This window comes from Neurospora hispaniola, assembly GCF_033458365.1.
Source record: "Neurospora hispaniola strain FGSC 10403 chromosome Unknown B0T23scaffold_14, whole genome shotgun sequence".
Lineage (NCBI taxonomy): Eukaryota > Fungi > Ascomycota > Sordariomycetes > Sordariales > Sordariaceae > Neurospora > Neurospora hispaniola.
Genome location: NW_026944419.1, coordinates 95,471 through 123,183, shown reverse-complemented (window position 1 = coordinate 123,183; position 27,713 = coordinate 95,471). Strand labels below are relative to the sequence as shown.

At 53.2% G+C, this 27,713-nt stretch overlaps 9 protein-coding genes across 9 annotated transcripts; 6 read left to right on the top strand and 3 right to left on the bottom strand.

The window, feature by feature from the left end:
• Positions 1-613: 613 nt before the first annotated feature.
• B0T23DRAFT_56767 (uncharacterized protein) lies at positions 614-1,850 on the top strand. The gene is made up of 2 exons (XM_062841474.1): positions 614-1,246; positions 1,305-1,850. The coding sequence occupies exons 1-2, from the start codon at positions 791-793 to the stop codon at positions 1,752-1,754; spliced, it is 906 nt and encodes a 301-aa protein (XP_062687749.1). The 5' UTR covers positions 614-790; the 3' UTR covers positions 1,755-1,850.
• A 1,124-nt stretch (positions 1,851-2,974) lies between these two features.
• Positions 2,975-5,132, top strand: B0T23DRAFT_56753 (X-domain of DnaJ-containing-domain-containing protein). Its single transcript, XM_062841473.1, has 3 exons — positions 2,975-3,346; positions 3,426-4,660; positions 4,723-5,132. Exons 1-3 carry the CDS (start codon positions 3,241-3,243, stop codon positions 4,924-4,926), a joined length of 1,545 nt encoding a protein of 514 aa, XP_062687748.1. The 5' UTR covers positions 2,975-3,240; the 3' UTR covers positions 4,927-5,132.
• Positions 5,133-5,864: 732 nt separating this feature from the next.
• On the bottom strand, positions 5,865-7,398 carry B0T23DRAFT_391212 (uncharacterized protein). The gene has a single exon (XM_062837923.1). The coding sequence runs from the start codon at positions 6,998-7,000 to the stop codon at positions 5,900-5,902; it is 1,101 nt and encodes a 366-aa protein (XP_062687747.1). The 5' UTR covers positions 7,001-7,398; the 3' UTR covers positions 5,865-5,899.
• Positions 7,399-7,906: 508 nt separating this feature from the next.
• Positions 7,907-11,368, top strand: B0T23DRAFT_437189 (uncharacterized protein; the record flags this gene model as incomplete). Its single annotated transcript, XM_062840612.1, has 2 exons — positions 7,907-7,923; positions 8,085-11,368. The coding sequence occupies 2 exons, from the start codon at positions 7,907-7,909 to the stop codon at positions 11,221-11,223; spliced, it is 3,156 nt and encodes a 1,051-aa protein (XP_062687746.1). The 3' UTR covers positions 11,224-11,368.
• An 832-nt stretch (positions 11,369-12,200) lies between these two features.
• B0T23DRAFT_348169 (uncharacterized protein) lies at positions 12,201-15,581 on the bottom strand. Its single transcript, XM_062836007.1, has 5 exons — positions 15,376-15,581; positions 15,186-15,245; positions 15,055-15,134; positions 14,845-14,996; positions 12,201-14,779 (listed from the first exon to the last, which is right to left on the bottom strand). Exons 1-5 carry the CDS (start codon positions 15,404-15,406, stop codon positions 12,376-12,378), a joined length of 2,727 nt encoding a protein of 908 aa, XP_062687745.1. The 5' UTR covers positions 15,407-15,581; the 3' UTR covers positions 12,201-12,375.
• Positions 15,582-16,325: 744 nt separating this feature from the next.
• Positions 16,326-16,646, top strand: B0T23DRAFT_433437 (ribosomal protein S30; the record flags this gene model as incomplete). Its single annotated transcript, XM_062840447.1, has 3 exons — positions 16,326-16,359; positions 16,425-16,558; positions 16,623-16,646. 3 exons carry the CDS (start codon positions 16,326-16,328, stop codon positions 16,644-16,646), a joined length of 192 nt encoding a protein of 63 aa, XP_062687744.1.
• Positions 16,647-17,598: 952 nt separating this feature from the next.
• On the top strand, positions 17,599-18,844 carry B0T23DRAFT_56661 (40S ribosomal protein S2). The gene is made up of 3 exons (XM_062841472.1): positions 17,599-18,009; positions 18,157-18,414; positions 18,477-18,844. The coding sequence occupies exons 1-3, from the start codon at positions 17,734-17,736 to the stop codon at positions 18,738-18,740; spliced, it is 798 nt and encodes a 265-aa protein (XP_062687743.1). The 5' UTR covers positions 17,599-17,733; the 3' UTR covers positions 18,741-18,844.
• A 1,185-nt stretch (positions 18,845-20,029) lies between these two features.
• Positions 20,030-20,623, bottom strand: B0T23DRAFT_408872 (uncharacterized protein; the record flags this gene model as incomplete). The annotated part of the gene is made up of 2 exons (XM_062839343.1): positions 20,030-20,288; positions 20,514-20,623. The coding sequence occupies 2 exons, from the start codon at positions 20,621-20,623 to the stop codon at positions 20,030-20,032; spliced, it is 369 nt and encodes a 122-aa protein (XP_062687742.1).
• An 884-nt stretch (positions 20,624-21,507) lies between these two features.
• On the top strand, positions 21,508-23,014 carry B0T23DRAFT_56646 (uncharacterized protein). Its single transcript, XM_062841471.1, has one exon. It carries the CDS (start codon positions 21,525-21,527, stop codon positions 22,746-22,748), a length of 1,224 nt encoding a protein of 407 aa, XP_062687741.1. The 5' UTR covers positions 21,508-21,524; the 3' UTR covers positions 22,749-23,014.
• The last annotated feature ends 4,699 nt before the right edge of the window (positions 23,015-27,713 follow it).

Here is a 27,713-nt window from a genome sequence, read left to right as displayed (position 1 = left end):
TCAAGTACACGTACTGTTACAATTCGATAAGACAGCGAGGCTATGGATCACACCGTCACAAACAGTCTATCTTCGAGAGACAAGATGCATGATCAACGTCCAGATTTGATAGATTGAAACTTCCATCTAGGGCCAAGACCCTACAAGGTCATCAGGGGTCCTATATGGACTTTTGGAAAAAGTGGCTGGCCGCCAACGCGCCGCTCTCGTCCTTTTTTTTTTTTTTTTTTTTTTTTTTTTTTTTTTTTTTTTTTTTTTTTTTGTTTCTTTTCCAGACCATGGGGTGGTTCCCCCCTCCCCCGCGTTTCCCGGCCAACGGGACAGATTCTGATTTACCGTCTTTTCAAGGGTTCAAGGGGAAAAGCCATCCAAGTGGATGATGGGAATCTCGACGTCTTGGGATGCAACCCGACCAGCGGCATTCCCATTACGTAGGTTCCCAAGCGGGTACCTTCAGCCTATGTACCCTTTTCGGTTGACCTCCTTTCATGTGGCCAGCTCTCCAGACCGCGCTTTCACTTCCAATTCTGGGCTCTTGGGAAATGCTTTACATTACTCCCTTCCCTTTCTTCCTCCCCTTCTGAGCTGGTTTCCTCACTTTGGTTTCTCAGCCCAACAAATCGTCTGTTCAGTCACGCCGTGACGCTCTCTCAAGGTCTACTCATCAGCTAAGCCAGAGCATAGTTTCTCTAATTGCCTCGACTCACCTTCTTGTCGTCCTCGGTTCCGCTGCATCTTACCCTTCGTCAACGAGGTTCAATATCGAAACCGCAGCTCAACTACCCTCCTCATGGCAACAACCGAGATCACGAACGGCAACAGACCCATCCGCTTTCTCATCTGGGGTGGTGATGGATGGGTTGCGGGCCACCTAAAGGCGTTGCTAGAGAGGCAGGGGAAGGAGGTATATTCAACCACCATCCGTATGGAGGACCGGGAGGCTGTCGTAGCGGAGCTCGATAGAGTGAATCCGACATACGTGCTGAACGCAGCGGGCTGTACCGGACGACCCAATGTGGACTGGTGTGAAGACAACAAGGAGGCCACCATGAGGTCCAATGTCGTGGGGACACTCAACTTGACGGACTGCTGCTTTACAAGAGGCATCCACATCACCGTGTTTGCGACGGGCTGTATCTATCAGTACGACGATGCTCATCCATGGGATGGCCCTGGCTTTCGGGAGACGGACCCGGCCAATTTTGCGGGCAGTTTCTATTCCATGACCAAGGCGCACGTCGAGGAGGTAAGTCTTGAGACTTTTTGGCCTACGGTCGTAATCACGAGGTTGACAACCGGATCAGGTAATGAAACATTACAACAACTGCCTCATCTTGCGTCTGCGAATGCCTGTATCGGACGACCTTCACCCGCGAAATTTTGTGACCAAGATCTCTCGGTACGAGAGGGTGGTGGACATTCCCAACAGCAATACCATTTTGACGGACCTTTTGCCAGCTTCAATCTTACTGGCCGAGCACGGGGAGGTGGGCATTTATAACTTTACCAACCCCGGGGCCATCTCGCACAACGAGGTCTTGACCTTGTTTCGGGATATCGTGCGACCCTCGTTTACGTGGAAGAACTTTAGCATGGAGGAACAAGCCAAAGTGATCAAGGCTGGTCGCAGCAACTGCAAACTGGATACAACCAAGCTAACAAGCAAGTTGATGGAATACGGCTATGAAATACCCGAAGTCCATGAGGCGTATAGGAGGTGTTTTGAGCGGATGAAGGCAGCGGGGATTCGGTAACTCCCGTCAGAGATGTTCTTGAGGACTTGGGTCTCGGCGTGATGCGGTTCGGTTAAAGACGTTTTTTTTCTTCCTTTTTTTTTTTTTTTTTGAGGTTTTTCGTTATTGATTGCTTTTGGTTGGGAGTCACTTTGCACGGAGTTAAAGGAACAAGTGGGTATGAGAAGGGCCAGATCATTTACATATAATTATTAGCGACGAAATGAAGACGACTTTATTAATACTTGGTTTACTAGACTCGCCAGGGTTGAGGATGCGCCGCCAAGAAGATGATTTGGGGCGTCTTGGGGGTTGAAAGCAGGACACGTATCATACGGAGCTCGCCCAACTGTACATTCACGGTGTTGTGGTTGATTGGTACATGCACAATACATATGAGAGTTTCCCGGCCTCGACGGTGTTGGAAAGTTATCGCGGTAACGGCGAGTCCAAACTCGGGTCCGTGACGGTGCTAGAGATCCATTTGCGGGCTCTGGTCACCGGCCACACCTGCTCACCGAGACCCGGCTTTCACCTCACCGTCGGCTCCTCACACTGACTGACATGGGCCAGAACAGCGGAAAAGGCCGGTGAAAAATGCAGGCCGACGTCAGGGGATCGCGATCATCACAGGCCCAGACGAACCCCGCCAGCCCACTTTGGGTAGGTAGAGGTACCTACGTACGTACCCCCGTCTTTGACATGTTCACCCACTGACGGACGGCACGGAGGGCTCCGATCCTTCCTGGGTCAGGTTTCCTCGTGAATTTTCGCACTCGGCTTCCTGTCGCTAATTACTTGGGTCGACTCGAGTTTTTGCAGATGCCATCTTGGCCCGTCATGCCATACATGGCCCGATTTGGTTTGTATCCTACTCAGGCTTGTGTAGTTGGGTTCAAACTCGGACCTCAAGATTCTCCATGTTCGACTTCCACTTGGAACACTTGAGCGGAACCAAGTCAGCAAGCAGATAGCCGCATTGGCACCTCAAAAGTCCAGTGGCATTGCATTTAAATGACAGCGCCGACACCTCAGTGCACCGCAGCCCGCCGTAGGCACCTAGTCCCAGCGTCGCAACCCGACCGAGCGACGTCAACGTAATTTGACTGGGCTGCGTCAGGTTCCATCTACAATCTCTCACCTTCTATCGGGCCATTGGCACATTTGAACCTTGTCGTCCTCCCTCAGTTAGACAAAGTCAATCAATTTTGCTTTGCTGTTGCCCTCGGCTCTCCTTCACAATAGTTGTTCCTTCAACGCTGCCACGGGACCTCCGGTTTTTTCCCTTTTACTTGGACGTGTGAAGGTCTTTTCTTTCCCCTTTGCCTCAGTGGTTCAAAGTCCCTGATCGGCGCCTGCGGACTCCTCCACAAATCGCGATCCATCATCGAGACCAGGCAACCTAAGTAAACGCACCCGCTGCTTTCATCCAACGGCGCAACTCGACGACAACCAATTTGTAACCCACTCCAAAGTCCCATCTTTTGCGACTCCGCCTGCCGCCACCATGGTGGTCGATACCGCTTACTATGACGTCTTGAACGTCAAGCCCACTGCGACTGAGCTCGAGATCAAGAAGGCCTATCGCAAGCTCGCCATTGTCCACCATCCCGGTAGGTTGCGACACCACTCCTTTTGCGACTTGGTTTGTCAAACAACATTAGACTGACAATATTGTCTCGCCTTGAACAGATAAGAACCCCGACGATCCTACCGCTCACGAAAGATTCCAGCAGATTGGTGAGGCCTACCAAGTACTGTCCGATCCTGACCTACGCGCAGCCTACGACAAGTATGGCAAGGAGTCTGCCCGGCCCACCGAGGGCTTCGTCGATCCCGCCGAGTTCTTCACAAGTATTTTTGGTGGTGAGGCCTTCGTGGACTGGATTGGCGAGATCAGTTTGATGAAGGACTTGACTGCCACCATGGAAATTAGCATGGCCGAAATGGAGGCAGAGGAGGCAGCCGCCGCCGCTGAAGGAGGCGAGTTCCCCGGCACTGACGAGGCCGTCAAGGAAAGCCTCAAGACCGCTGCTGGCGCCACTCCCGCAGACGCCTCCACTTCTGCTCCCCCCAAGGTTGTGGTCGAGGATGAGGCGTCTGCTGCCCCTGCCGCCGCACCCAAGGCCCCATCCCCATCACCCTCGCCAGCGCCTCCTTCAGGCTCGTCCACTCTTCGCAGTGGGAGCCGCATGCAGATCCCTATTCGCCCGGCCTTGATGGACAGGCCCGCGGACGAGGTTTTATCCGGAACTGAGGAGACCAACACCGACATCAACAAGAAGGGCAAGGATAAGAAGAAGGGCGGTCTTTCCAAGGAACAGCGCGAACAACTCGCCGCTTACGAGAAGGAGCGTGCACGTATCCGTGAGGAGCGCGTCAACACCCTCGCGCAGAAGCTGCTTGACCGTATCTCCATATGGACCGAAACCGACAGGGGCAAGGATGTCACAACTGCCTTTCAAGAAAAGATGCGCCTGGAGGTGGAGGAGCTCAAGATGGAATCTTTCGGTCTCGATATTCTCCACGCCATCGGTCAAACCTACGTCAGCAAGGCCACCGCTTTGCTACGCAGCCAAAAGTTCTTTGGAATGGGAGGATTCCTGAGCCGCATGAAGGACAAGGGCACTATGGTCAAGGACACATGGAACACCATTAGCAGCGCTATTGACGCCCAGCAGAGTATGGAGGAGATGGCTCGTATGGAGCAGCTAGGTGGCGAGGACTGGACTGAGGAGAAAAAGATGGAGTATGAGAGGAGAGTCACGGGCAAGATTTTGACAGCGGCCTGGAGGGGAAGCAAATTCGAGATCCAGAGCGTGCTCAGAGATGTTTGTGACGCGGTACTGAACGACAAGAAAATTCCCCTGGCGAAGCGGCTGGAAAGAGCCGAAGCGTTGGTGATTATTGGTGAAATTTGCTCAAAGGTAAGGCCTCAGTCGCTTCTTTGTGATCATTACGTAGAAAGCTTGCTAACAATGACGAACAGGCTAAACGCTCTCCTGAGGAAGAAGGCGACTACATGGCTTTCGAGCAGCTCGTCGCCGAGGCCAACCTGAAGAAGGAAAAGGAGTCCAAGAAGAAGGACAAGGAGAAGAAGAAGCGCCACAGCAGCGATAAGGGATCTACTCACTCTGCCCAGGCTGCGGCCACGGCTGCCGACGCGCCCAACGTACCGAAGACCTCGTCATAGAAAGGCGACTTCCTGGTGTAATGGTTTGCTGTTCTCTGTGGCTAGGCTTTCCCTTGATATACAGGCTTCTTGTTCGAGGACGGATCCGAAAACGATAGGAGGCATGGGAGAGCGTTGTATCTCCTTCCCGAGGTGGGGCATATAAACGGTCGGCTATACAGGCTACTATTCGCCAAGTGGCAGAGACTGGACGACCGGAGGACGCGGTTAGGCGTGAGAAAGAAGCCTTGGGCGGCGGAGTTATTGTCTCGAAGATCTACAAGGGACGATATCGGTGTGTGTAATATCAGCGTCGACTGACGGCGTGAGCTGGGGGTATCTGCAGTGAGACTGAGACATGCGTGTGTGAAGGTGAGGGAGGACTAATACCCAGGATGTGTGCAGGAAAGGAAAATGAAAAATAACAGGCCACCTAGAGAAATTCAGCGCTGTTCATCATCATCACTACCACAAACTTTGTGAACCTTGCTTTGCTATGACTTATTCTCACGTAGAGCCACGAGAAGAACCCGACGGGAGTGACAATCATCTCAATGTCCCTGACATGGTGTCTCGCCTCTTCGTATGATAGGTTTCGGCAAGTGTCCACTACAGATAGGATGCAATTTACGTTGACCTCTGGACCCCAAAAAAGTCTCTGAACCCAGCACTTGTAATTGCGAAGGAGTTAAGCTAATATTGATAATGATTGAGGGTGGTGTTAGTTTCAAGAGATAGAAACTCTGGATCCGTGAGCTGAAACATCCATGATGAGGCTATCTATCTGCCTCTAGGGGTATCATTTCTATAAAGTAGCCGCGTCTGCGGGTCTATACTATCCGTAACAGGCAGCGCTATCTAAAAAAAAGTTGTAAAGGCACTACCCCCCAAAACACACACAGCTTCTCTGCTTCCGTCTCTGTCTCTCCCCCCCCCCCCCCCCCCCCCCCCCCCCTCCCCCCTGACACACAGCCTCAATTACATCTCGACACCTCTAATCCATCTCCTCCATACTTCCTCCTCCAGCCCCACTAATTCCCCCATTCTTCGCCGCAGCGGCCGCAGCCTCCCCATCCTCCTCACTAACGTAAATCCCCACCAAACAAGCAGCCAGCATACCCTCATAGTTTACCCACGGATGGATCTCCCCAAACAACTTGGTTCCGTCCCTCCCCGCGCCCTTGAGCAGCTCCGGCTCACCGCCCGGGTGAAAAGGGATATAAGGCGTGATGTTGTACACCCTGCCCCCAAGCACCATCCACGCGTCCTTGCCCTTGCGGCCCGTCATCTTCTTGAGCAAGCTCGGCGTCACGCGCAGATAAGGGGTATCCTTGGGTAAGCCGCGCAGGTCCGCGGTCGGGTGGCCTGAGAGCCGGGCCCAGTCTAGCGGGGAGTGGCCGGGGGTGAGGACGACGGCGCGCGAGGGCTTGGCGGGCTTGGTGCTGTGGGTGGGCGGCGGGAAGAGACTGCTTCCGCCTCCTCCGGAGGATGAGGAGGGAGGCCCACGGTTCGGGAGGGGACCACCGCCCGGTCGGCCACCGGATGATGGAGGGAGGGGGAGGGTGGAGGTGCCGGGTTGGCGGAGAAGGTTGGCGGGGAGGCTGCCCCGCGCAGCAGCGGGAAGGGGAGGAGGGGGCATCATCATGCTGGTGCTGGAGGTTGATGATATCACGGCCGGCGTAGGCTTCTCCCCCACCTGTGGTTGTTGTTGGGCTAGTTCGGGAACAGAGAGGGTGAATGCCGGGACCGCATCGCTGGGGATGACCGCCGAGGCTTTAGGGGTTGTCTGCCCGTCTCGAGGAGAACCAGGACTATCGTTGATGCCGTTTTCCAGGATTACCACGGGTGGTGGCAGTGGAGGAGATACTACATCCTTGGGAACCGCTATCCTTTCCTTCTCTTTCTCGTGAACTTGGTCAACATCCTCTGGCTTGGGTTCCTCTATGCGTGGTACAGGACGTTGCGGTGGACGGGGAAGCTGGTTCTGTGATGCTTGACGGTAGAGACTCGTCCAGAACTGTTGAAGCCATTCTGGTCGGCGCAAGACGAGGAGGACGACTGAGGCGACAATCAAGGAAATGCCTAGCAGGGCCATGGTGGCGAAGGGTTGCGCGGCTGTAGCGGGGGTAGGTAGGTAGGTACTGTTGGTAGATGCGGGGAATGGTGGTCGGTCGTACGTTATCGCGGCATTGATGGCTGTATCGACTGATGTTGGGGAGTGCGTGCCAGGTTCCTGTGTCTGCCGTGTCGTGGGGATAAGCGCGACTGGCGCGATACCTATCGCGGGGCAGGCTGGATAGGTACTACGTGATCGACGGTAGCGTCTGCTTTAGTGTAGTGTAGTTGGGATGTCAGCCGACGACGGGAGATATTAGAAAGCCTGAGTGAAGTCTGGTGGGATCTTGTGATTCAGTGGCGCAGAGCCGAAAGCAAAAAAGCAAGGTTCAGTTGAGTGCCCCCAGCTGTCCGGGGAAGGATTTCGTCCGAGTTGGGATGAAATGATGGTGAATCGAAATCGAAATGCACTGAACCGGGCAGGACCCCCACCACCCCATCACATTGGATGTCGCCCTGTAACATCGAACGGATACAGCGACGTTCGGCGGGACAAGGGTGCCCGGCCCGGTGCCCCAAGTCGTCGGGTGACGTGTGGGGCCGACCCAAACCCCGAGGCGCGGCGGGGTCGCTGTTATGCAAATGCGACCAATGCCGTAAACCCATTGTCACTTTGCCAATTTCCGATCTTTAACGATCCCGAACAGTCCCTACAGAAGGCTTCCCCTATACGGCGGTAGACGAAATGAAAGAGCCGCTGCCGCATCTCGGTTTCCAAGCATTGATCTGTCTGTCTGTGTATTTATGGAACGGACAGCGCGGGATGCAGGGTACCTAGGTATTGCAAAGCCCAGCAACGAAGTGGACGTTGGAGAAAGGAAGACTCGGAGACGGCTGTCATTGAAGCTTCAATGCACGTTGGTTGTCTGGATGAGGTGATGTGACCATGGGCGGGACGAAAGAGTGAGTGTGACTGAGTGACTCGATCAGATCGAGGGATCAATGAATGGATGGGATGGTCAACAAGGGCGGCTGTTCACCTGGGTTTACCCTATGTTCCATGTGCTCCTGCAATAATACTCTACCCTTACTAGGTTGACTTGGCTGCTGCAAGTCTGAAATAGGATGGATGGAATAAGAAACGGGCTCCTCCTGTTCCTTCTGTCATCCATCCCTTTTCACCCTGAGGACGAATCACCCTGGAAGACTGCCCAAAAGTGTTTCTTTAGTTTCCATCGATCCGTCTCAACCTTCCTTCCATCCTGTGCCGTGATTACAAGCCATTCAACGAATCTGTGTCACGATACACCACCTCACTGTGTTTTGTCTTGTCTTGTGTTTGGCAATGTCGCCCAGTCCAAGTTGGGGGGTTCAACCAGTAGCCGGAGGACCTTCCCGTCTGTTTTAGTGTTCACAGCGTTCAGCGCTCCCTGTCGCCCGCCTACCGCTCGCACCGCACCCTGCACCAGGGCAGCACATCCTGCAATGCCCCCAAGACCCCAATCCATTGCGCATTTCCCCCCTCGGGGTCCCAACGGCATGGGGACCTCGCGCTCGACCTCACCACTCCCGCCGAGACCCGTCTCCCTCGCTGTTCCAGTTCCCGGCAAGCCCACGATAAACAACAACAACAATCGCAGGTCGCCTTCACCCTCGCCCGCCTCCAGGCCCCGACCAGTGCCGTCGCCGTCACCACAAACTCTCGATTCCGACCAAGATCCCATACGAGGAGGCGCCAGAAAAACAAGGAAACAACCACCTGCGGCAATTGTGACCACCACCATCACCCCTTCTGGAGCGCGGACAGCACACATCTCGACCTCTTCTAGACCAAGCAGCAAAGCCAGCAGCAGCAGTAGCAGTACCACCACCACCACCACCACCACCGGAAAGAGCTCCTCCGCTGCAACCAAGCGCGCAACTGCAACCGCAACTCCAACTCCCTCCTCGGCTGCATCTCCTGCCGGCGCAGCAACCCCGACCTCCACCTCGTCCCGGAACTTCCCCGTTCTCAAGGCCCGCGCAAGTCAACATGGTGCGGCAGCGCACTCGAATTTAAACCCAGGAATGGACAAACCGTCAAACACGCAGTCGCCGACCGTCGCCAGAATGCCCTACGATCGGGCCTCAACCACAACCACCCGACAGCCGCAAACGGCCTCCGTCGCAAGAGCCTCCACCAAGGCACCCCTTACTCCAAAGGTCACCACAGCCCGAGTTTCGTCCGCCTCCACCGTCTCCTCAGCCTCCACGACAAGGCGAAGGCCCGAGTCGGTAATCAGCAGCACTAGTTCGAGGGACCGAGAACATGTCGCGTCGCCAGTGCCGCCCTATCTAGCGGGCAACGTTACCCCGAGAGCTGCGTCGAGACCAAGTCGTGTCAACAGCACCACTACGACCCCTCTCGCTACCCCAAGTCTCGACCGGAACGACCAGTGGGATGCGCGATCGAGCTTGTTCATAACCTCACAAACGACCGACGACCCTCGACGACCCATCGTTACCTTTAGTCCAGCTTCCGATGTTGGAGTCCCCAGACAAGATCCGGATTCCAAATTCTTCTATGCCTCCGAGGCTGCACCGAGATCACCCGCCCAAGGGAGGCCCCCTATTCTCCAACAGGCCAAATCCTCCTCTTTCTTCTATGCAAATGGAGGCACAATACCACCAAAGGAGAGCCCGGGTCCGGCCTCCCCCTTACCCTCCCTAGGAGCGCCGTTCCAGCAACAACAGGACAAACTTTTGAGCAAGTTTATTTACGCCAACGGGGCAGCCGATCCGGAGCCTCCGGTGAGAACCCGGTCCAGGCCATCGTCAGTGGTATCAACAGCGTCCAGGGCACCGTCAAACAGGCCGCCAAGTGTGCTCTCTCAGACACACTATCCTAACAAACCCACATCACCCGTTAAGCTAACCCCTCAGACATCCGGAAGGAGTGGGAGTATATCGGCTATGAACTCGCCGCGATCCCCTGTCTCGGCTAGCGCTGCTCCTTCAAACCGAGAGTCCGTGAAACGCAAGTCTCTGGCTGACCAGCCTGGGACGGCGACAATCAATGGGCAATCAACGAAACGCAAATCTCTCAACGAGCTTCCCTCTCGACCTGCAAGTGGACCGGTGCCCAGTCGCCCCAGCAGCCTGGTCATGGCCGAACCACCAGCAGTGGCCAGGGTCGTGACGCCATATAGTTCTCGGCCTCCTTCGGAAGCACCATCACCTTCTGTTCTATCCGTACCTGCTCCGTTCAGTTCCTTGTCTGAAAATATGGCCTCTGGTGGATTCGCCTCACTTCTCCAGGCTGCCGAGGACTTTGTCGCCGAGGAAGATGAGCAAGATGAAGCAGAAGAAGGGGAGGAGAGCGGTGGAGATGGGGAACCGCGGAGAGGCTCAGTAAGCAGTCCATCAAAATCATCTCCGCAGGACAAGGAGATATCAGACCTTGTTGCGAATGCCCGGAGGGAGCGGAAGGTCCAGGATTTGCAGATTACGAACGCAAGTCTTGAGGCGATTAACCGCACTTTGGAACGGCAACTGCGGAAACAGACGGCTGAGCTTCGGGCTTACAAGCGCCTATCCCGCTCGGGGCGGTTAAATGTCGGGCCCGCTCTAGTCGCCTCTCCAGCTGATGCCGGGCTTTTGGCCGGGGCTGATCTGGACGCACTCAGCGAAGAGGGCAGCGAGCTAGGAGCGGAAGACGGGGAACGGGACACACTGACGGAGGAGTTGGAAGATGAAGATGACGACGACCTCTCAGGATCGGAGGATTCCGCTGACATGACGCCAGCCACGAAAGCGATTCGCGATGCTGAACGACGAGAAAAGGACGAAGAGAGGTTGCGGCTGGATTTATCCAAGCATCAGCAATTGCTATCAGACAGCCAGAAGATCAACCAGAGCCTGAAACGGTGTTTGGGCTGGACAGAAGAGCTGATCAAGGAAGGGAAGCGTGCGCTGGCGTACCAGGTGAAGGCAAGCGACGTTGAGATTGGTGGGCGGGTCCTTGCCCCTGAAGAGGTAGAGGCTCGGGAGGCTCGGGAAAGGGAAGAAGCCGCCGGCGAGGGCGATACGGATACCATCGACGATACCATTAGCGATACCGACCTCGAGGACGATGAGAGCATTTTCACGCCGGAACCCGGCGTTCTTATGCCGCGACTGGCGGCCAAGTTTATCAACGAACAGAACAGACAACAGCAGTCCTGGGGAAAACAGACGCAGGATAGGGACAGCGGCATTGAGTTACAACCCACGGATGGCGGGTGATGGTGCGAACCTCCCAATGGTCAGACGGTCAAGAAGATGTCCGACTATGCCTCGGGAGGCAAAGAGGGAAGAAGACATGCGCGGCTCAAGATGACCAAGAAGAACCGCAGCAATAGACCTGCCGTGCGCGTCGCCCTCTCCACTTATTACTTGTCCCTGATTTGCATTGCTTTGGGCATTGGCGTTGGGAGGTTGTTGTTAACACGCATTTGCGATCAATATTATACCGGATACGTCCTGGCTTTATTCTCTTTCATTCTGTTACTCGCGGGACCGGTTTTGGGACCGAATGTCTTATCATAGCATCGAATTTTGGGCATTTCAGGGCACAAATGCCACTCTTTTCTTCCTGGCTTTACACAGCTTTTTTTTTTTTCCTTTTTCCCATCACTCTATCATCATTTACATCGGCGAGTTTCGTTATACTATTAAGCTAGCTCACGATATACCCAGAACATTTCTCTCTTCTCTCTCTCATTCCCTCTATCTCTTTCATCAAGAGTCCAGTAACAAACACCGGCAACAAACCAACCACCTTGCTCACTCTGGCTGTTTCAAGTCGCTTCTGCTTTCCCGCTTCTCCATTACTTGCATAGGCATTCCCAAGGTAACATCCGGGTGAAGAATAGGATCTGGAGTCAGGGATTCGGTGGTTTATTACTTGGTCAATTGGGAGGGATAAAAAAAAACTATAGAAAACTTCCCTTGGAAACGTTTACATGCCATTGTCTGTTTAAAAAGGAGCGACTCTATGAGCAAAAGGGAGCACTGGAGGGAGAAGAAATCCATAAATATATCCGAAGGCAGAAAACAGAAGCAGACACGCAACATTACAGCAGAGTACGTATGTACGTACAAAGAGGAAGTAACTGATTGATACCCCTTATATCCATGTATCCAAAGGCCATTCTTGGATGCAATCCCAATGCAATTGACTGGCGAAGTTGAAGTACGTTTGTAGATGTCGTCTTTTACGTGTACTAACCCTAACCCATCTGACCACCAGTGGCTTTGCAATACAAGACGCTGCTTAAAGGTTGTGGTGGTTATATGATAACAGATCTTATGCAGGTTTCCATCGTTGTTATTTGACAATACCAGTCTCTTCTATATCTTTGGAGCCACACCCAGTTATATCGATACTACAACGCCTTACCTCCTCCTGCCAAACTTAAACTTCAACCCATCATCACTCTCATCACTATCCTCAATCCCAAACCGCCTCCTGCTTCCCGTTCCTGTTGTCCTCGCCCTCTTCGCCGCCGGCTGTCCGCTACTCCTTTCACCCCCACTCGCTGGAACACCATGCTTGCTACCCACACCCGATCCGGATGATGCAGCTTCTGTTTGTGTCGTGGTGCCCACTGTTGTCGTGGCGGTAGTCTGCCGCGTTCTCCTCGCAGCCCATGCCTTCTCAGCTGATTTGGCTGCTCGCGACCTTGGCGGTTCCGATGCCGCTGTCGCTGAGTAGGGTGGCGGTGGTGATCCGGTTTCTGGGATTACGGTGCTTCCTTCTCCGCCACCGTTGTCATCCGAGCCTTCCTCGTCACTACTATCCACCGCCATGAGCATCCTTCTCGTGGGAAGACCACGGGACCTGTTATCGGCCGGATTCTGTGAAGTGCCGGTTGCTGCCAATGTCCCAGCCCGGGCTTGACTCTGCGATTGTCCCCCCTGTCCCTGAGTGTTGCGTCGACTATTACTACCGGCATCTTCAAGCCAGTAATCGTCTCCAATGCCGTATTCTTTGGGCTTGACTTCCTCTAGCGTGATGACGAGACGTCGTTGCTGCTGTCGCTCGTCAACAGCGTCACCGGCACCAGAATTGTCAACTCCCGGCTTCTGCTTACGAAACTTTTTAAAGTTCTTCCGGCCATTCCAGCGCGGATCCCACCTGCCATCGGCAATGTCTTGCTCGCGCGTGCGCCCTCCTCTTCTGCCACCGCTGGCGTCGGCGAAGCCTTCTTCTCCCTCCTCTGCATTGTCGAGATCGCGGTTCGGCATCCGCACCTCGAACTCCTCGATGATGTGAAGGCGGCGGATGGCGGCATAGTCGATTTCGTCGTCGGCGGTCGAGTCCAGCAGCGCTTGACGCTCGGCGGCCGCGAGGGCCTCGGCCTCTTCGCGCTTCTGGCGGGCGAGTTCGATGATGTTGTCACCGTCTCCCTTCTCGGCTTTTTTACCTTTGCTTTTGGCTCCCTTCTTCCCCTTACCCCGTGAGTTCGATATGCTGTTGGCGTCGTCTTTGTCATCGTCTACAGCTGGTGGCCCCTCTGGTTCGGGAGTCGGCTGGGGGATGGCGGGCTGTCCGGCCTCAATGCGCCTCTTTTTGGCGGCGGTGGCGGTGGGGGCAATGGCATCTAGTAATTCTGATACATCATGCTCGAGCAGTGGTGACAGCGCTCGTTTACGCGTTGGCTTTTGGCTACGGGTAGCGCGTGTGGTGGCGGCGGCGGGACGTGATTCTTGCCCTGAGAAATCATCATCGAATTGTTCTTGTTGCTGTGAGACGAAGAGACTTTGGCTGTCTTGCGATGCTGGCATCTCCGCGGCTAATTGTGTTGCCTTTGTAGCTGGAGCAGCAGGAACGTCTGCCATGGAATCGTCTTCGTCGTTATCGGAATCGAAATCGAACCCCTTGAAGCGAGACCTACCACCTGCGCGAGCTCGTCGTCGAGCCGGGGTAGGTTCATCATTTTCTCTGTCGCGTGGATCGACTTGCATGCGATCCCCCGACTGAGTTTGGGCGATCTGGGTGGGATTTGCGGTTGATGTAGGTTGGGTGTCTTCTTCGAGGCGTCGTCGGAGCAGAGATGCATCGCAGGCGAGGATGGCCTCCAGAAACTCCTTTTGGTCGGGAGGCCGATGGTCGAGATGTCTGGCAAAGCTCGTGTAGAAGTTGGTCCACCACTCAACGTCATCGCCCTTTCCAGGGGCATGTCGCACCACAACGACTCTTTTCCCGTCACTGCCATCCTCAAATGACCCAGTCCCCTTTTCACCGGCAACCTCTTTAACGTAGCGCACAAAGTCATTTACCTCGGTGACGCCTTCCACTACTTCTTTGAAGAAAGCCTTGCCTTTGCCCCACTGAACAACAGGCGCAAGGTTCTCGTGTTGCTTCTGGTTGTAGAACACGAAGGTGTATCCAGCGAAAACATCTTGTCGCCGCTCGTCGGGTACATAATCGGCTGGCGGTCGTTCGGTAGGCTCATCACCGCGAGGTGGCAGGTAATCAGCGGCGTTGGGCCAGGCCTCATCGAAGGTGCTCTCCAATGCACTGGGCGTTCCCGTTTCAGCTTCATCAGGCACTGTGGCAGCCTCGACAATGGCGGTGATGAAACCGTCGGATACGATAGGTTTGCCATTGACCAGTGCCTGCAGTGTCTTGGATGTGTTGCGTTTCTTGCTAACCACGTGGGTGGTGAGCTGTTCGTAAGTACCTATGTACTTGATGTCAAGCTGCTCGAGGTTGTCACGTAGCGTCTGCCATGAACCAGCCTCGATTTCCTTCTTGGTAAAAGAGAAGCTGAGAACAACGGGACGCCATACGATGCTGAAGCAAACCGGTGAGTTCAGGTCACGTAACACCATGGTTCGTTCGTGTAGGGTTATACATACCGAAGTTGATGTGGACAGGCACCCAATATAAGCTCATTGGCTGGTTCGGTGAGGACGACTTTCTGTCCACGTATCTGAGTCCCGTTCAAGAGGGTGCCCTTTTTCGAATTCCTATCCTCAATGGTGATTTTGGAGCGTGCGTGTATGTTGCCCTGAAGAAGCTTTATCAGCCGAGGCAATTCGGAACATTCCCTGCCCGAGAAAACCTACACCATCGCCGTCCACGACATCAGCGACATGAATGCAAATATGTTCCCGTGAGATTGTCTTGTCAGAAATGACAAAATCGGCTAAAAGGCCAGTCAGTGGCTGTTTTCGTGCTCGTGCCGAGGAAGTCTTACTGTTTTCCGCAGTCCTACCAAAGCGGTACTGCCTGCCCGGTCGCAGCCATTTTCTTCCGTCTGGCTTCCTCGTTCGGGGTCAGCGATCTCTTCTCATGGAGTTTCTTGATCTGATATAGATGGCATCATGGCAGCGCGTCGACGCGACCGCCGATCCATGTAGCACAGTAGTACACAGGACAAAACCCACCTTCGAAGACGTCACTTTCGAGAAGCCACATATTCCCACCAATTCCAACTGGAATAAACTGGAGGTAGGAATTAACAGTGCGGACTTTGGGGTGGATATGATGGGTTGAGATGACGCGATGGCCGATCGCGCGCAAGTATTTGGGTTACGCAGTCACTCTTCGTTTAAACCAACTACGTGGGGTATTAACGTTGCGCGGCGTAAGCGTCGTGTTGTATGAATGGATGGATGCCGGGGACTTGTCTGTCGCGGAAGGAGCGCGCTCGCACGTGAACATTTCAGACTGTAATTGAACTTGCCTGTTTGGGTCGTTCCAAAACTTCTACACTGCAGTAATTCCGTCTCGAGCCTTGAGGTTGAAGTTGCCTCTTGCTGGCAGCAAATCCTTTGCGAGGGGTGTACGAGGAAGTTGAACAATGATGAAGGGCATTTATACCTACCTACCTATGCATCAATCATTGTTTTGTTGAATAATCCATGTAGGCTTTTTGCCCGTCTTTCGCATGGGATGTTGATTTCACCTCTTTCGCCGTTGGTACAGTAGTGTAATCGAGACGGTGCTTTCCCTGCATGCTGAGGCCCCACTGTTTAGCACTGGTGGTTACAGGGCCTTTCTTTCTCGTGTCGCCAGGGGGCAATTCTCTTGGCGATTCCCCCAGAGCGAAGGAGTACCTACGCAGTACATGCCAGGTACACTACACTAGCGGTTGGCCCCCGACTGCCCTTTTCGAGACAATAGGTAAAATAGACGGGACGAGTCATCGGTGAATGTTTGACACGGCTGAATACCTTACATGCCTGCCAGATACAGGTATATAATATCCCGAGTCCCTTCCTCACATCATTCCAAACTCTTGTGTTGTCCCCTTTTCGGCCCATTTGCCGTCCGATACTCACTCAAAAACAGATACAAAAAGCCACTTACCACCACTTCATCACTACTATTTGAAATGGGCAAAGTTCACGGTTCCCTTGCTCGTGCCGGTAAGTTGCAGTTTTTTATGCCATTTCGCCACACCTTCATCACCAAAACTCACACCCATCTTCAGGCAAGGTCAAGTCTCAGACTCCCAAGGTTGAGCCTCAGGAGAAGCCCAAGACCCCCAAGGGCCGTGCTCACAAGCGCGAAATCTACACTCGCCGTTTCGTGAACGTTGTCACCGGTCCTGGCGGCAAGCGCAAGGTAGGAGAGCTCACTCATGTTTTGCTTCCAGGTCGCAGTTGTGCTGACATATCATCGAATCCAGATGAACGCCAACCCCTCGGCTTGAAGGGCTTGTCTTTTGGAATGTTCTTCCTTCGCAAATAAGCAAGCAAGCATCTCATGGCGTCTCTAGGCGTTCACTGATTCTACCTACGAGGGAAATGGTCATGGCCATGGGCATATCGGGAACGCAGGAGCATGTGTTGGACTTGGGTACTCAGTTCATCCTCTACCATAGGCTAGGTTTCCGGCGCATGGGCGTTTTGATGGAATCTGATGATGTCCCCTTCTTCCAGCTAGCTTCAATAGGAAAACCGAATTGTCCATTTAGGCACTTATTCAGAAAACAGCTCTCTTCTTGATCATATCAGCGTGTGATCCCTGGAAGAGGAACGTGCAATACCAGGTCATTCTGTGTGAGTTGGATGCCTCTATGAGTCTATGGAGACCGACAGACTGGAGGCACATGTCGCAACTAAGAGACGAACACCTCCACTGAACCATCTGATAATGCGACAAGGTAACGTGCATTTGCAGATGGGTATTGATATCGGGTGTTCACTTAAAGTCTGCAGCGACAATGAGGAAGTCCGCAACAACCATCGACAGAATTGAAAGATTTGTTGACATGAGTCCAATCCTGGAATCTCCACGAGTTGGTGATGACAAGAGTGAGAACCCCGATGGCCAACAGAGGGAGGGACGGGACCTCGATGTTCGCAGTGGGGCTTCAATTTGCCCATGACGGGTTGAAACTGCCCCGGCATTCAAGGTTCACGATTGCAAGTTCGCGGCGGGACTGACGGTTCGACGGCCAGCCCTGTAGGTAGCTACAGCAAGCAGTTGGGCGGAGAAGCAGACAGCCTGGTCCGTGCACACTCATTGTCTATGCCAAGCCTGACAGCTGTGACCCCAAATTTACCCCACCTTCCGGCTGCCAGGCGGGTCAAAACCCGCGAGTGGCCAATGAGGTGGGCGTTAGGGTTGGTGCCAAAGGCGGAGCGCACCAGCAAAATCCAGAAATCGCAGCGAAAAGCTGCGACCCCCACCAGGCGCCCGAGAAAAACGTCGAGTACCTGCACTCCTCAACCAGTCCACGACGACGACCAGCAACAGACCCTCCGTCTCCGATACCCTACCGGCAAACCGACATAATGGCTGATCGTGGAACTTCTGGCCCCCGTGGCGGCGGCTTCGCTTCCCGTGGCGATCGTGGTGGTGACCGCGGCCGTGGCCGTGGTGGACGTGGCCGTGGCCGTCGCGGCGGCAAGTCCGAGGAGAAGGAGTGGCAGCCCGTCACCAAGCTCGGCCGTCTCGTGAAGGCCGGCAAGATCAAGAGCATGGAGGAGATCTACCTCCACTCTCTCCCCATCAAGGAGTACCAGATCGTCGACTTCTTCCTCCCCAAGCTCAAGGATGAGGTCATGAAGGTGCGCAGCAACGAATTCTTTGATGCCCGGAGGACGAGGTTGAGGAGGAGGAGCGAGAATCGCAGGATTCGCGACGACATTGGGGGGAACTGTGTTTGAAACCCCACGAAACTGGCATGCTGATATTGTTGTTTTCCCCCTCTGCAGATCAAGCCCGTCCAGAAGCAGACCCGTGCCGGTCAGCGTACTCGCTTCAAGGCCATCGTCATCATCGGTGACTCCGAGGGCCACGTCGGTCTCGGTATCAAGACCTCCAAGGAAGTCGCTACTGCTATCCGCGCTGCCATCATCATCGCCAAGCTCAGCGTCATCCCTGTCCGTCGCGGTTACTGGGGCGCCAACCTTGGTCTCCCCCACTCCCTCCCCGTCAAGGAGTCTGGCAAGTGCGGTTCCGTCACCGTCCGCGTAAGTTATACCCAATATTTGACTTGAGAAGCTGGAACTGGCGCTGACTGCGATCCTCATAGCTTATCCCCGCTCCCCGTGGTACCTCCCTCGTTGCCTCCCCCGCCGTCAAGCGTCTTCTCCAGCTCGCCGGTATCGAGGATGCTTACACCTCCTCTTCCGGCTCTACCAAGACCCTTGAGAACACTCTCAAGGCTACTTTCGCCGCTGTTTCCAACACCTATGGCTTCCTTACCCCCAACTTGTGGAAGGAGACCAAGTTGACCCGCTCTCCTCTTGAGGAGTTCGCCGACACCCTCCGTGAGGGCAAGCGTTACGCCAACTAAGCGACTGGTTGAAAGTGGTTTTCAGCCAGCGAGGATGGAAGGATTCTTTCGGGCGTCTGTGGTTATTTGATTGCATGGGCTCCGGGAATGGAATAGATGAAGGCTGTTGTCCCAAATACCTAGTGCGATCGGCCTGAGTCCCAAAATTGATGAAATGACCAACAACGACAAAGCCTCCTTTCGAATCAGCGAATCATTGTGAATTTTATGGATGGTAGCGTTGTAGGACAATGTGTTCAATGCGGTCAAGGGTCGTCGCTGCTCATACTACGGACAGCTGCTTATTTGGTTTGCGAGCTCAACATGCTGTATGATTCGCGGTTGTTAACAGCTCAGCAGACACCGTTCACACAGAAATCACGTACAAGAGTCCAAGCTTGGAGCGGTAGCCTTCCACTTGCTTTCTATACTGGAAATGGCCTGCCCGAGAGGCAGCGCGGTAGGAAGGGACTCGAGACTTGACCTTGGGATACCACCATCTAATCAGTCGTGACTGTTCCTCAAGGGGTCGGTCGGTCTTGCCCCTTTCCCATGATGGCGGTTGTGCAGGAGTCGACTGGGAAAAAACAACTGCTTCTCCGGCCTGACAAAAGAGCATCATCTCCCCCAATCCCCGAGCGATGTTTTTCTCTACTCTTCTCCATGTTCTCTTCCATCACCAATACTCTGCTAGGCTGAGCACCGTTCGTTTCCCTCTTTTTTTTTGGACCACGGGTTTTGGACTTGTGAGTTTTGGAACCGCTTTGGCCTTCTGCCCTTGGAAGTGTATCAACTGCATACCTACACAACTGGCCTCTTTTTTTCTTCTTTCTTTCGTGCAGACACAGTCGTTTTCTGGCTACCATGCTGTCTGCTGGTCGTTACCTGCTACCCCTACTCCTTCTTCCCATCAGCCTCGCTTCCAACCATGTCTCGGACAGCAAGGAGACAGGAACAACCCCGGCCCTTCGACATGTCCACCGCCAGGTAGAAAATGGTGAGCCTCAGGAGCCCAAGTCAGACGAATTGGGTGCCCCTGGCATGACAATCGGTCCTGATATCTTGTCTTTACTGCTCAATCCTCCAGCCCAAACTACTCTTTTGGTTACAACAAGTACTGGTAGTGTCACAACCCCACTCGAATCGAACTCTGCAGTCATCGGGGGTCTCATCTCGTTGCTCAACACCATCTTGGGCTTACTGACGACCAGTCTTCCTAACATCGGTACGGCAATGGTCAGCCCGAACGCTACGCTTCCTACAGATGTCGCTTCTCTCGTATCCCTCATCCCGGCTTTGGAGAGTGTTCTTCAGCCCGGAGTACAGCAGGACACCACTATGTCGGCGAAAGGTACCTTACCACCGATTATACCAGTACCAGGCCCGACCTCTTCGGGCCAACCGCCGTTCCTTAGCCCAGGATTGTCACTTCCGCTTTCATTCCCCGTACCAACCAACGTGAACCCAACACCGGGGGTAGTTTCTATCTTAAGTGCCATTCTGCCACCCGCAGCGGTTCCGACATCTGACATCCCGCTTCTCATATCTGAGATCACGCCCTTGATTCCCCTGTTGAGTACAGACCTGCCGTCAGTCCTACCACCCTTGCAGTCGTTCCAGTCGATGGTCAGCTCAGAACTTCCGGTTTCGATTTCCGAACTCCAGTCGCTCTCGGCAATTGTCATGTCGGAGATGGCTTCCCTTCCCCTGCCGGCAACTCTCACAGCGCTGCTTTCATCTAAGCTAGCTTCTGTTCCTGTGTCTGTACCGATAGTTCCGCTTCCAGCGCCAGACATTGCCTCGATCTTGAGTGCCATCATACCAAGTGTTCCTCTACCAACAGCTAGCATCCTGATTCTTAATTCGGAGACAACACCACTGATTCCCATGTTGAGCACGAACATACTGTCGGCTCTACCACCCCTAGAGTCCCTACAATCGATTCTTAGCTCAGACGTGTCGGTTCCTGTGCCCGATGCTGCTTCCTTAACAGCAGTGCTTGCCTCGGAAGTGCCATCTCTCACCCAGGCGGTCATGTCAGAAGCTACGCTCTTGACGTCAGAATTGCCGGCCATTACCCTAAATCTCTCTTCGACGACCATTGAGGTATCGATCCCAACAACCCTTTTGTCGAAGCTCTCTGGTATATCACTTCCCACTGCTGTACCCCTTTCTCAATTTGCGGGGTCACTCTCAAGCGTTGCGGGTCCCTCAAACACTGCATTAGCCAGCAACGTTGTTGGCGTTATAGCATCGGTGTTGGCCAGCATGGTTTTAAATACCCCAATGGACAGCTTGATCAGTCAAGTCACGGTGGCCGCGGGTTTAGCCTCTTCCGAGACTGTTGGTGTAATGTGTTCACGGTTGATGTTGGTAGGCGACTCTGTTATTCCGGTGTCCGTCCCGTGCAGCTCAATCCAAACGACGGCGCCCTTTATCAAGGGACCAAGCTCGACAATTCCTATCACTGGTCCAGCATCGGAAAATGCTTCAACAGTACAAGCCCCAGCTTCTGTGTCTACAGTCTTTGTGAGCGCTTCAGGACAGCCAACCAGCGACTCTGTGTTCCAGATAAGCAGTGATTCAGTTCCAGCTTGTACTTTGAGACGCGGAGCTTCAAACAGTCTCTTACCTCAGGCAGGGGGAGCAGGGCAGATAATATCCGTTGTCTCCATCAGCACACAAACTATCACGATCACGTCCGTGGAGCTCAGCATCATTGCTACCTGTCTCGGTGGAACACCGTAAGTGCTGCTGCTATGTGCGACCACCGTTTTCTCTGCTAATAGTGGTACTAGAAGCTTGATGCTCACTTGCCCCTCCCTGCCTGCGTGTCCTTCATGTCCCACGGGTCTTCCTTGCCTATCCGATGATAGCGGCTCTTCTTCAGATAGTACTTCTGGGTCCGGAACCAACCCTGAAGAAGCCAACAATGCAGGTAGACTGAGCAGCAACGGGTCTGGGGGCGTCTCTGGCTCCCGAGGCCTTCTCGGATATGGAGACAATTCTGGAGTTACCTCGTTATCGTCTTACGGTCCCGGTTCAGGTCCTTGTCCTGGTCAGGGTTACTTTTGCGACGACTGTATCAATGGATGGTTCTGTCCACCGCCTCTCACTCCTGCGCTGCCGGCCCCCTGTGGGTACGGATGGCCATGCTATCACTGCTCTAGCGGGTGGTTTTGTATCCCGTTGCCAACTGCTGCTCCCGAGAGCGTTACTGTAAGCCTGTCCACAGTGGCCACTTTTGGAAATGCCCCTGGTGCAGGTGCTGTCGTGGAAATCACCATTACTTCAACACATTCCTTGACCGTGTTTGAGACTGCCGCTGCAGCCGAAACCATACATCCTGCCACAGCAGGCTGGCAATATGGGGGGTGCTACAAAGATGATTCGGCTCGAGCACTACAGAATGAATCGATTACGGCAACGGTGGTTGGTGGCATGACGACGGAGATTTGCATTACATTTTGCAAAACCCTTGGGTACCGCTTGGCTGGTACGGAAGCCGGCTACATGTGCTTCTGCGGAGACAAAGTAGTTGATTCCTGGCGGATTGCTGAGTCGGACTGCAGCATTCCTTGTGAGGGAGAACCTGAGTTCATATGCGGCGGAAACCTCGCTCTGAGTATTTGGAGTATTACTGGCCACGTTCCTAAGGCTCCGGGGCCTGAGATGAACTTCACATTGCCAACGTTAAGTCCAGGTCAGACGGAAATGGCAGACTTCACCGGAGCAGTTCGGCAAAGTCTTGTTCCAATGACAAGCGCAGTGTGGGAGTGGCCAGCAGACGGGGATGATTTGAACGAAGATGATATCAGCACTGAGGAAGAAGTCCCCACGGTTGCCATCGTTACCGATGTGGCCCTCAAGAACATGCAGATGAAACCCACAGCCATTGACGTGGAAGACATGGCATCCAGTGTCCGCACTATCGTTTTTGCTGCCATGGATAAGATCCAAAGGATGGCTGCTTCAGAAGTTGCAAAAGTAAAGTCCATGATTGATGAAGCACACATGGTCGTTGGCTAGCAGCTGAACGATACGACCAACCACACACCCCCCGAAAGGGCCGTTCTGACGCCCTGCACCACGACGGTCACAGCTTGCAGCACAACGACCACGAGTTGCATAACAATCACACGAACCACAACAGAAGGGATTTCCACTAGCATGAGCATAAGTGGCACGGTCCCGGTTGGGGACCAATTTAGCTCTAGCATGACGTCTTTGCCATCGATGCCATCTGTATCAAGTCCAGCAACCCAGCCGTCAGTTCCGACAGGGACAGCCAACGCCGCTCCGCAACAACCGCCATCGTATACCAGCTCATCTTCTCCATCATCTATCATATCCCTACTATCTTCGACCGTGGTACCATCTCTCTCGTCATCAGTCCCATGGGAGTCCGGTGGTTCTGTCCCTTCTACGCTGCCAAACCTCACGTTAACGGTTACTGAACCAGAAATCACTATGACAATACCAGAAACAACAGTGACAGTGCCTTCAACTGCGGCAGCAAGTGAACATTGCTCATTTCCACCAGCTAGGTCTGTTCCTACCATTATTCCCACTCCCTTGTGTGGTATTGATGCATCTCCGATCCCGAATGGGCCTTCTGGCTTGCCGACATCAGAGATGTCGGTAACCACATCAGCCTCATCTTCACCGGTGACTGTACCATCCACGTCTCCTCTGCCCTTGGAGACCTACTTCTTCTCGTCCAGGGTGGGCCGACCATTTAGTGGTTGATTGATCGTCTACACATGATTTTCATACGTAACGATAATCAACAGAGCCATATTTAAGAGGAAGAGGTGAAATTACAGAACGTGGAATGGAGTTTGGTGAAGGATGTTAGTGGGAACCTTGATGGAGCACATTACAAGAAATTCCCTTTCGGTTAAAGGATGAAACAACGCATGTGCTAACTTTTGGCTGAATGGAGGGAAAGAGAGGTTATCAGTCTTCGTTAATGATGGTTTAACAGTCTTGATCTTTTCTTTACGCTACCATAGTGGTTGAGATTTTCGCTTGCTTTTTTTGGGGAGCTATATGCTTTTCTACTTTATCCTTTCCATGTCGGGATTTGTTTATACTAGGTGATAAGTAAGGTGCATAAGAAATGATAACACTTTTAGTTTCGGACTTTACCATGACAAAAGTCCATTGAGCATGCACAGGTCCGTTTTGACCCATCTTGTGATGGTATGATAACAAGTCGAGACCTTGACGAAGGCTATAGGAATGAGCCAAGATGTCAAGAATGCAAAGCTGACGCCAAGTGACACGAGCTCGATAAGCTAATGCCAACCTACGCAATTGGATGCATAAGCGCCTTAGGTTAAGGTGTCAGGCAAGTGCAGCCGCAAAGCTTATTTGAAGGTCTCATCTGTTGATTTGGTCATTTGGTGGGGGGGTTGAGGTGTTGAAGTGTTGGATACCTCTAGGTGCCTAGGGAAGCTTACAGGTTCAGTACTTAGCCAAATCAAGTTGGGGGTGAAGGGGGAATGGGGAAGGGGGAGAAAGGGGAAAGGAGAAAGGGGAAAGATGTAAGAATCGAAGAGGGGAAGGAGGAAATGAAGAGGAAAGTCTGAATTTGAAGAAGAAACCCCCCCCCCCCCCCCCCCCCCCCCCCCCGGGCGTTTGTGGGTTGTAGAAAAAGAATATGATGAAGAGATGCTAGGTACATGCAAGGAAAGAGGAAGAGTGAAGGTGGGTGGGTAGGTAGGAGGTGAACATCAGGGAGAAATAGACTTGGCAGATGATGTGCAATGAGGCGTTGGCATTCCACTTGGTGACAATGCTGGTGTTCTTCTGTTGGTATTGGTGGTGTTGTTCCCTTGGTTAGTTGGTTTTAAGTTACTTCTGTGGTTGTCGGTTTCTTCTCGTGCATATGTTTTTGGCCATATTTTCTGATGTTCCTGTATCTTAGTTTCTTCCTGTCTTTGTGTTTATAATTCTACTATTTTTTGTTTTTCCTACTTCCAAAACAATATCAGTTCGTTCTTTGTATCCTGATCTTGGTCATCTTTCCAATCTCCCTTTCCCCCCTTGGATAAATTTTTTCTTCCTTGCAACACATCCATACTTTTCGTTTTCCAAGCAATTCCCTTCTTGGTACAAGTGACGTTGTATCAGCGACGGGGACGTGCTCCATAGCGTTAATGGTATTTCCTATGGGCATGTCACCGGCCCCCCTCGTCGACGGATCTTCAAAGGGAAAGGGTACAGGAGGTGTATAGGCAGAGGGAACGTAGAGTACTTGTGATAACGTGGTGTTCATCTCGGGGGTCTTGCTATTGGTAGATAATTGCCGTAGTGTCACTAGCATTCCCGCCAGGATGATGATTGGGATCATGAACGTAGAACACGGAACATGCACGCTTCAACATGGTAGTCAGACCGGGCACTTACTTGTCTGTGTGAGCCTGTCTGTCTGTTGATGTTCCTGAATATCCCAGGAGGTTGGCTGGCTGGCTGGCTAGCTGGCTTTTTCTTTGATAACCAGAAGCCCAAGCATCCAACCACTCTCCCACTCAAGATGGCTACTTCCCCTGACGATCTTTGCCAAGGCACCCATGGATGAAGGCTACCTTTGATGACAGAGAAATCCCATGGGTAATGGCAGAGAGAACTGCCGGCGTTGCTTGACTGAAACGGATGTCTGCCCCGGGGCTGTTGGTATTGGGACCTCCACTCCCCCTCCACTCGGAGCAACAGTCGAGACTCGCAAGAGAAATAACGCCCAGACAAATGCTAACATGCCATTGCCAGGAGCTTAGTGTAGTGTAGGTATGAGCTGCAGGCAGTGTAGCAATCTGTCGTTGTAGTGTGGTTAATTTTGCCGGCGAACGAGCCGCACATCCGCCAAGGCCTACAGAACGATGGGGGGTGGTGTGGATCTCAAGTGCACAATCAGTAATGTACACGGGAAGCACTCAAAGGCCAGCTTCCAATGATTCTTTCTGGGTTTGCGGCGTCAAAATGCCGTCAATGGCCGTGGAAGACACACAAGTGCCAGGTGGATGGAAAGCAAGAGGCTGGATGCCGATGGATGGATCGTGATGGATTACGAATGGCCACATCTCTGATAGAGAAGGGCCGAGGCTAGTCGTTCGGCTGGGTCTTGGACCCCGTCAGCACAAATCAGCATGACCCTTTTTCCCCGTCCGTCTTATGAGAAGAAGCCATACTGTAGAACTTGGGAGATCCCAGGAGGCACACGGCACTGGCATTGGGTATTGAATTGAGAGCAGCGCGGGCAGGTTGGCAGGCGGAGGACAAAGGAAATGGAAGAAATTGAGTGTCAGACTTTTTTTTGAACGGGGATTGGGAAAAGCACCGATAGTTGCATGACCCTGAGGGCAAGCAAGCCCTCAACATCTACACAAAGACTGGATGAACGACGGTACAACGGTACTTGCCGAATTCCATCCACTTCCCCGCAACGCCCCTCCCTTCACCAGTCACCACATTCAACCCGTTTTTCCAACAGTCAAGCCATTCAGTGTCAGCAGCAATTGAGTGTCTCATCATGCACAGCACTAGAGACACGGAAGTCATGACTCGGTCTTTGCATTTACATTTTCCCCAGATTCCCCCGCTTGGCCGTGGAGACAAAAGAATGGAGCAAAGAAAAAACACAACAAAAGGACGAAAAAGGGGGATTCGGGGAGTACACTAATGAATAGCACTAACAGCGTTCCATGTGCCCAACGACGTAATGGTGCTAAGAAATGCTGACGGCAAACAGTTGGTCAGCACCCTTCCAGGCGGGCATGTCTGTCGCCATGCTCAGAAGGGGAAGGAACGGGGGGAACGTGCGGAGAAAATCCACCACTTTTGAATCAACTTTATGGGGAAGGTGCCCTTTTCCACCCCTCCTTGTTCCCGCCTTCCGTCACTTCGTTCAGTTCACAGGGTGCTGAAGCGGAAAGTTCTCCCACTCCGGCTCCGTTCCCGTCGGTCCCTTCCTTCTGGGTTCTGTGTGGCTTGACTTCCGATTGAGGTGCCTGACCCAACGTGTTTGGCCCGGTTTCGCCTGGGGGAAAATCTGTCTAGGTACCTTTGCACCATTCGGGCAAAAGAGGTGCAGACTCTCAACCATCGGGTATCCATTCCAGACCTCACTTTATCACTAGTACCTCTACACTAGGTACCTACAGTCCTGCCTTTGCCTTCTCCAAAATGAGGACGGACTCTCTCCCTTCGCCCTTTTCCATGGACATCCATGACTCCATGCAATGCTACAGAGCCTAACCATGTAACCAACGGGTGCTTTACTGCAATGGAACTCCGGATGGCGCATCCCTTCACAGTTAGCCAGAGAACACCGGCGAGGTTAGCGACCACTTGGCTTTCCCCCGATCACCACTCCCGCAACAGTCTGCTACATACATACATGCATAACTCCCCTTATTCCCGGCACACAGTACAGTGTGCCTGGCGACAAGTCGAGCAGGTCCGCTCTTTTCTCTCCACTTGACTGCGACTTGCTGGTCTTTCTGATACTCTCTCTGTTGCCGGGCACTTGATCCGACTCTATGCAGATCGCTTCTTGACACCGTTCTAGTGTAGTGTACTATGTATACCACCATTTCAACAACTTCCATCGTGGACATCCATACAGTCAGTCGTCCATGAGAAGGAATATTTCAGAAAGAAAAAAAAATTAAACAACATTGAATTCAGTTCCCAGTCAAGCCGATTACGCATGCCCAGCCGGCAATCGGTGCAGGAATTGAACAGGAAAGGCAAAGTCAAGCCACCGGCCCCCCCTCTTTGGTTCTCTGCTTTTCTGGTTGTGCCCGCCGCATCTCTGCACCTCAATGTCTCCCCAACCAATCGTTGCCCATCCCCCACCTCTCTGCCAGATTGTTTTGGTGAATACGACCGCATGTCGACACTAAGACAATGCTGGCTTGGGTCCATGTCCCCTGTGCGTCGGGAAAGGAGCCTCTTGCCCTCTTCAGCAAAAGAAATTGCGGTTATATG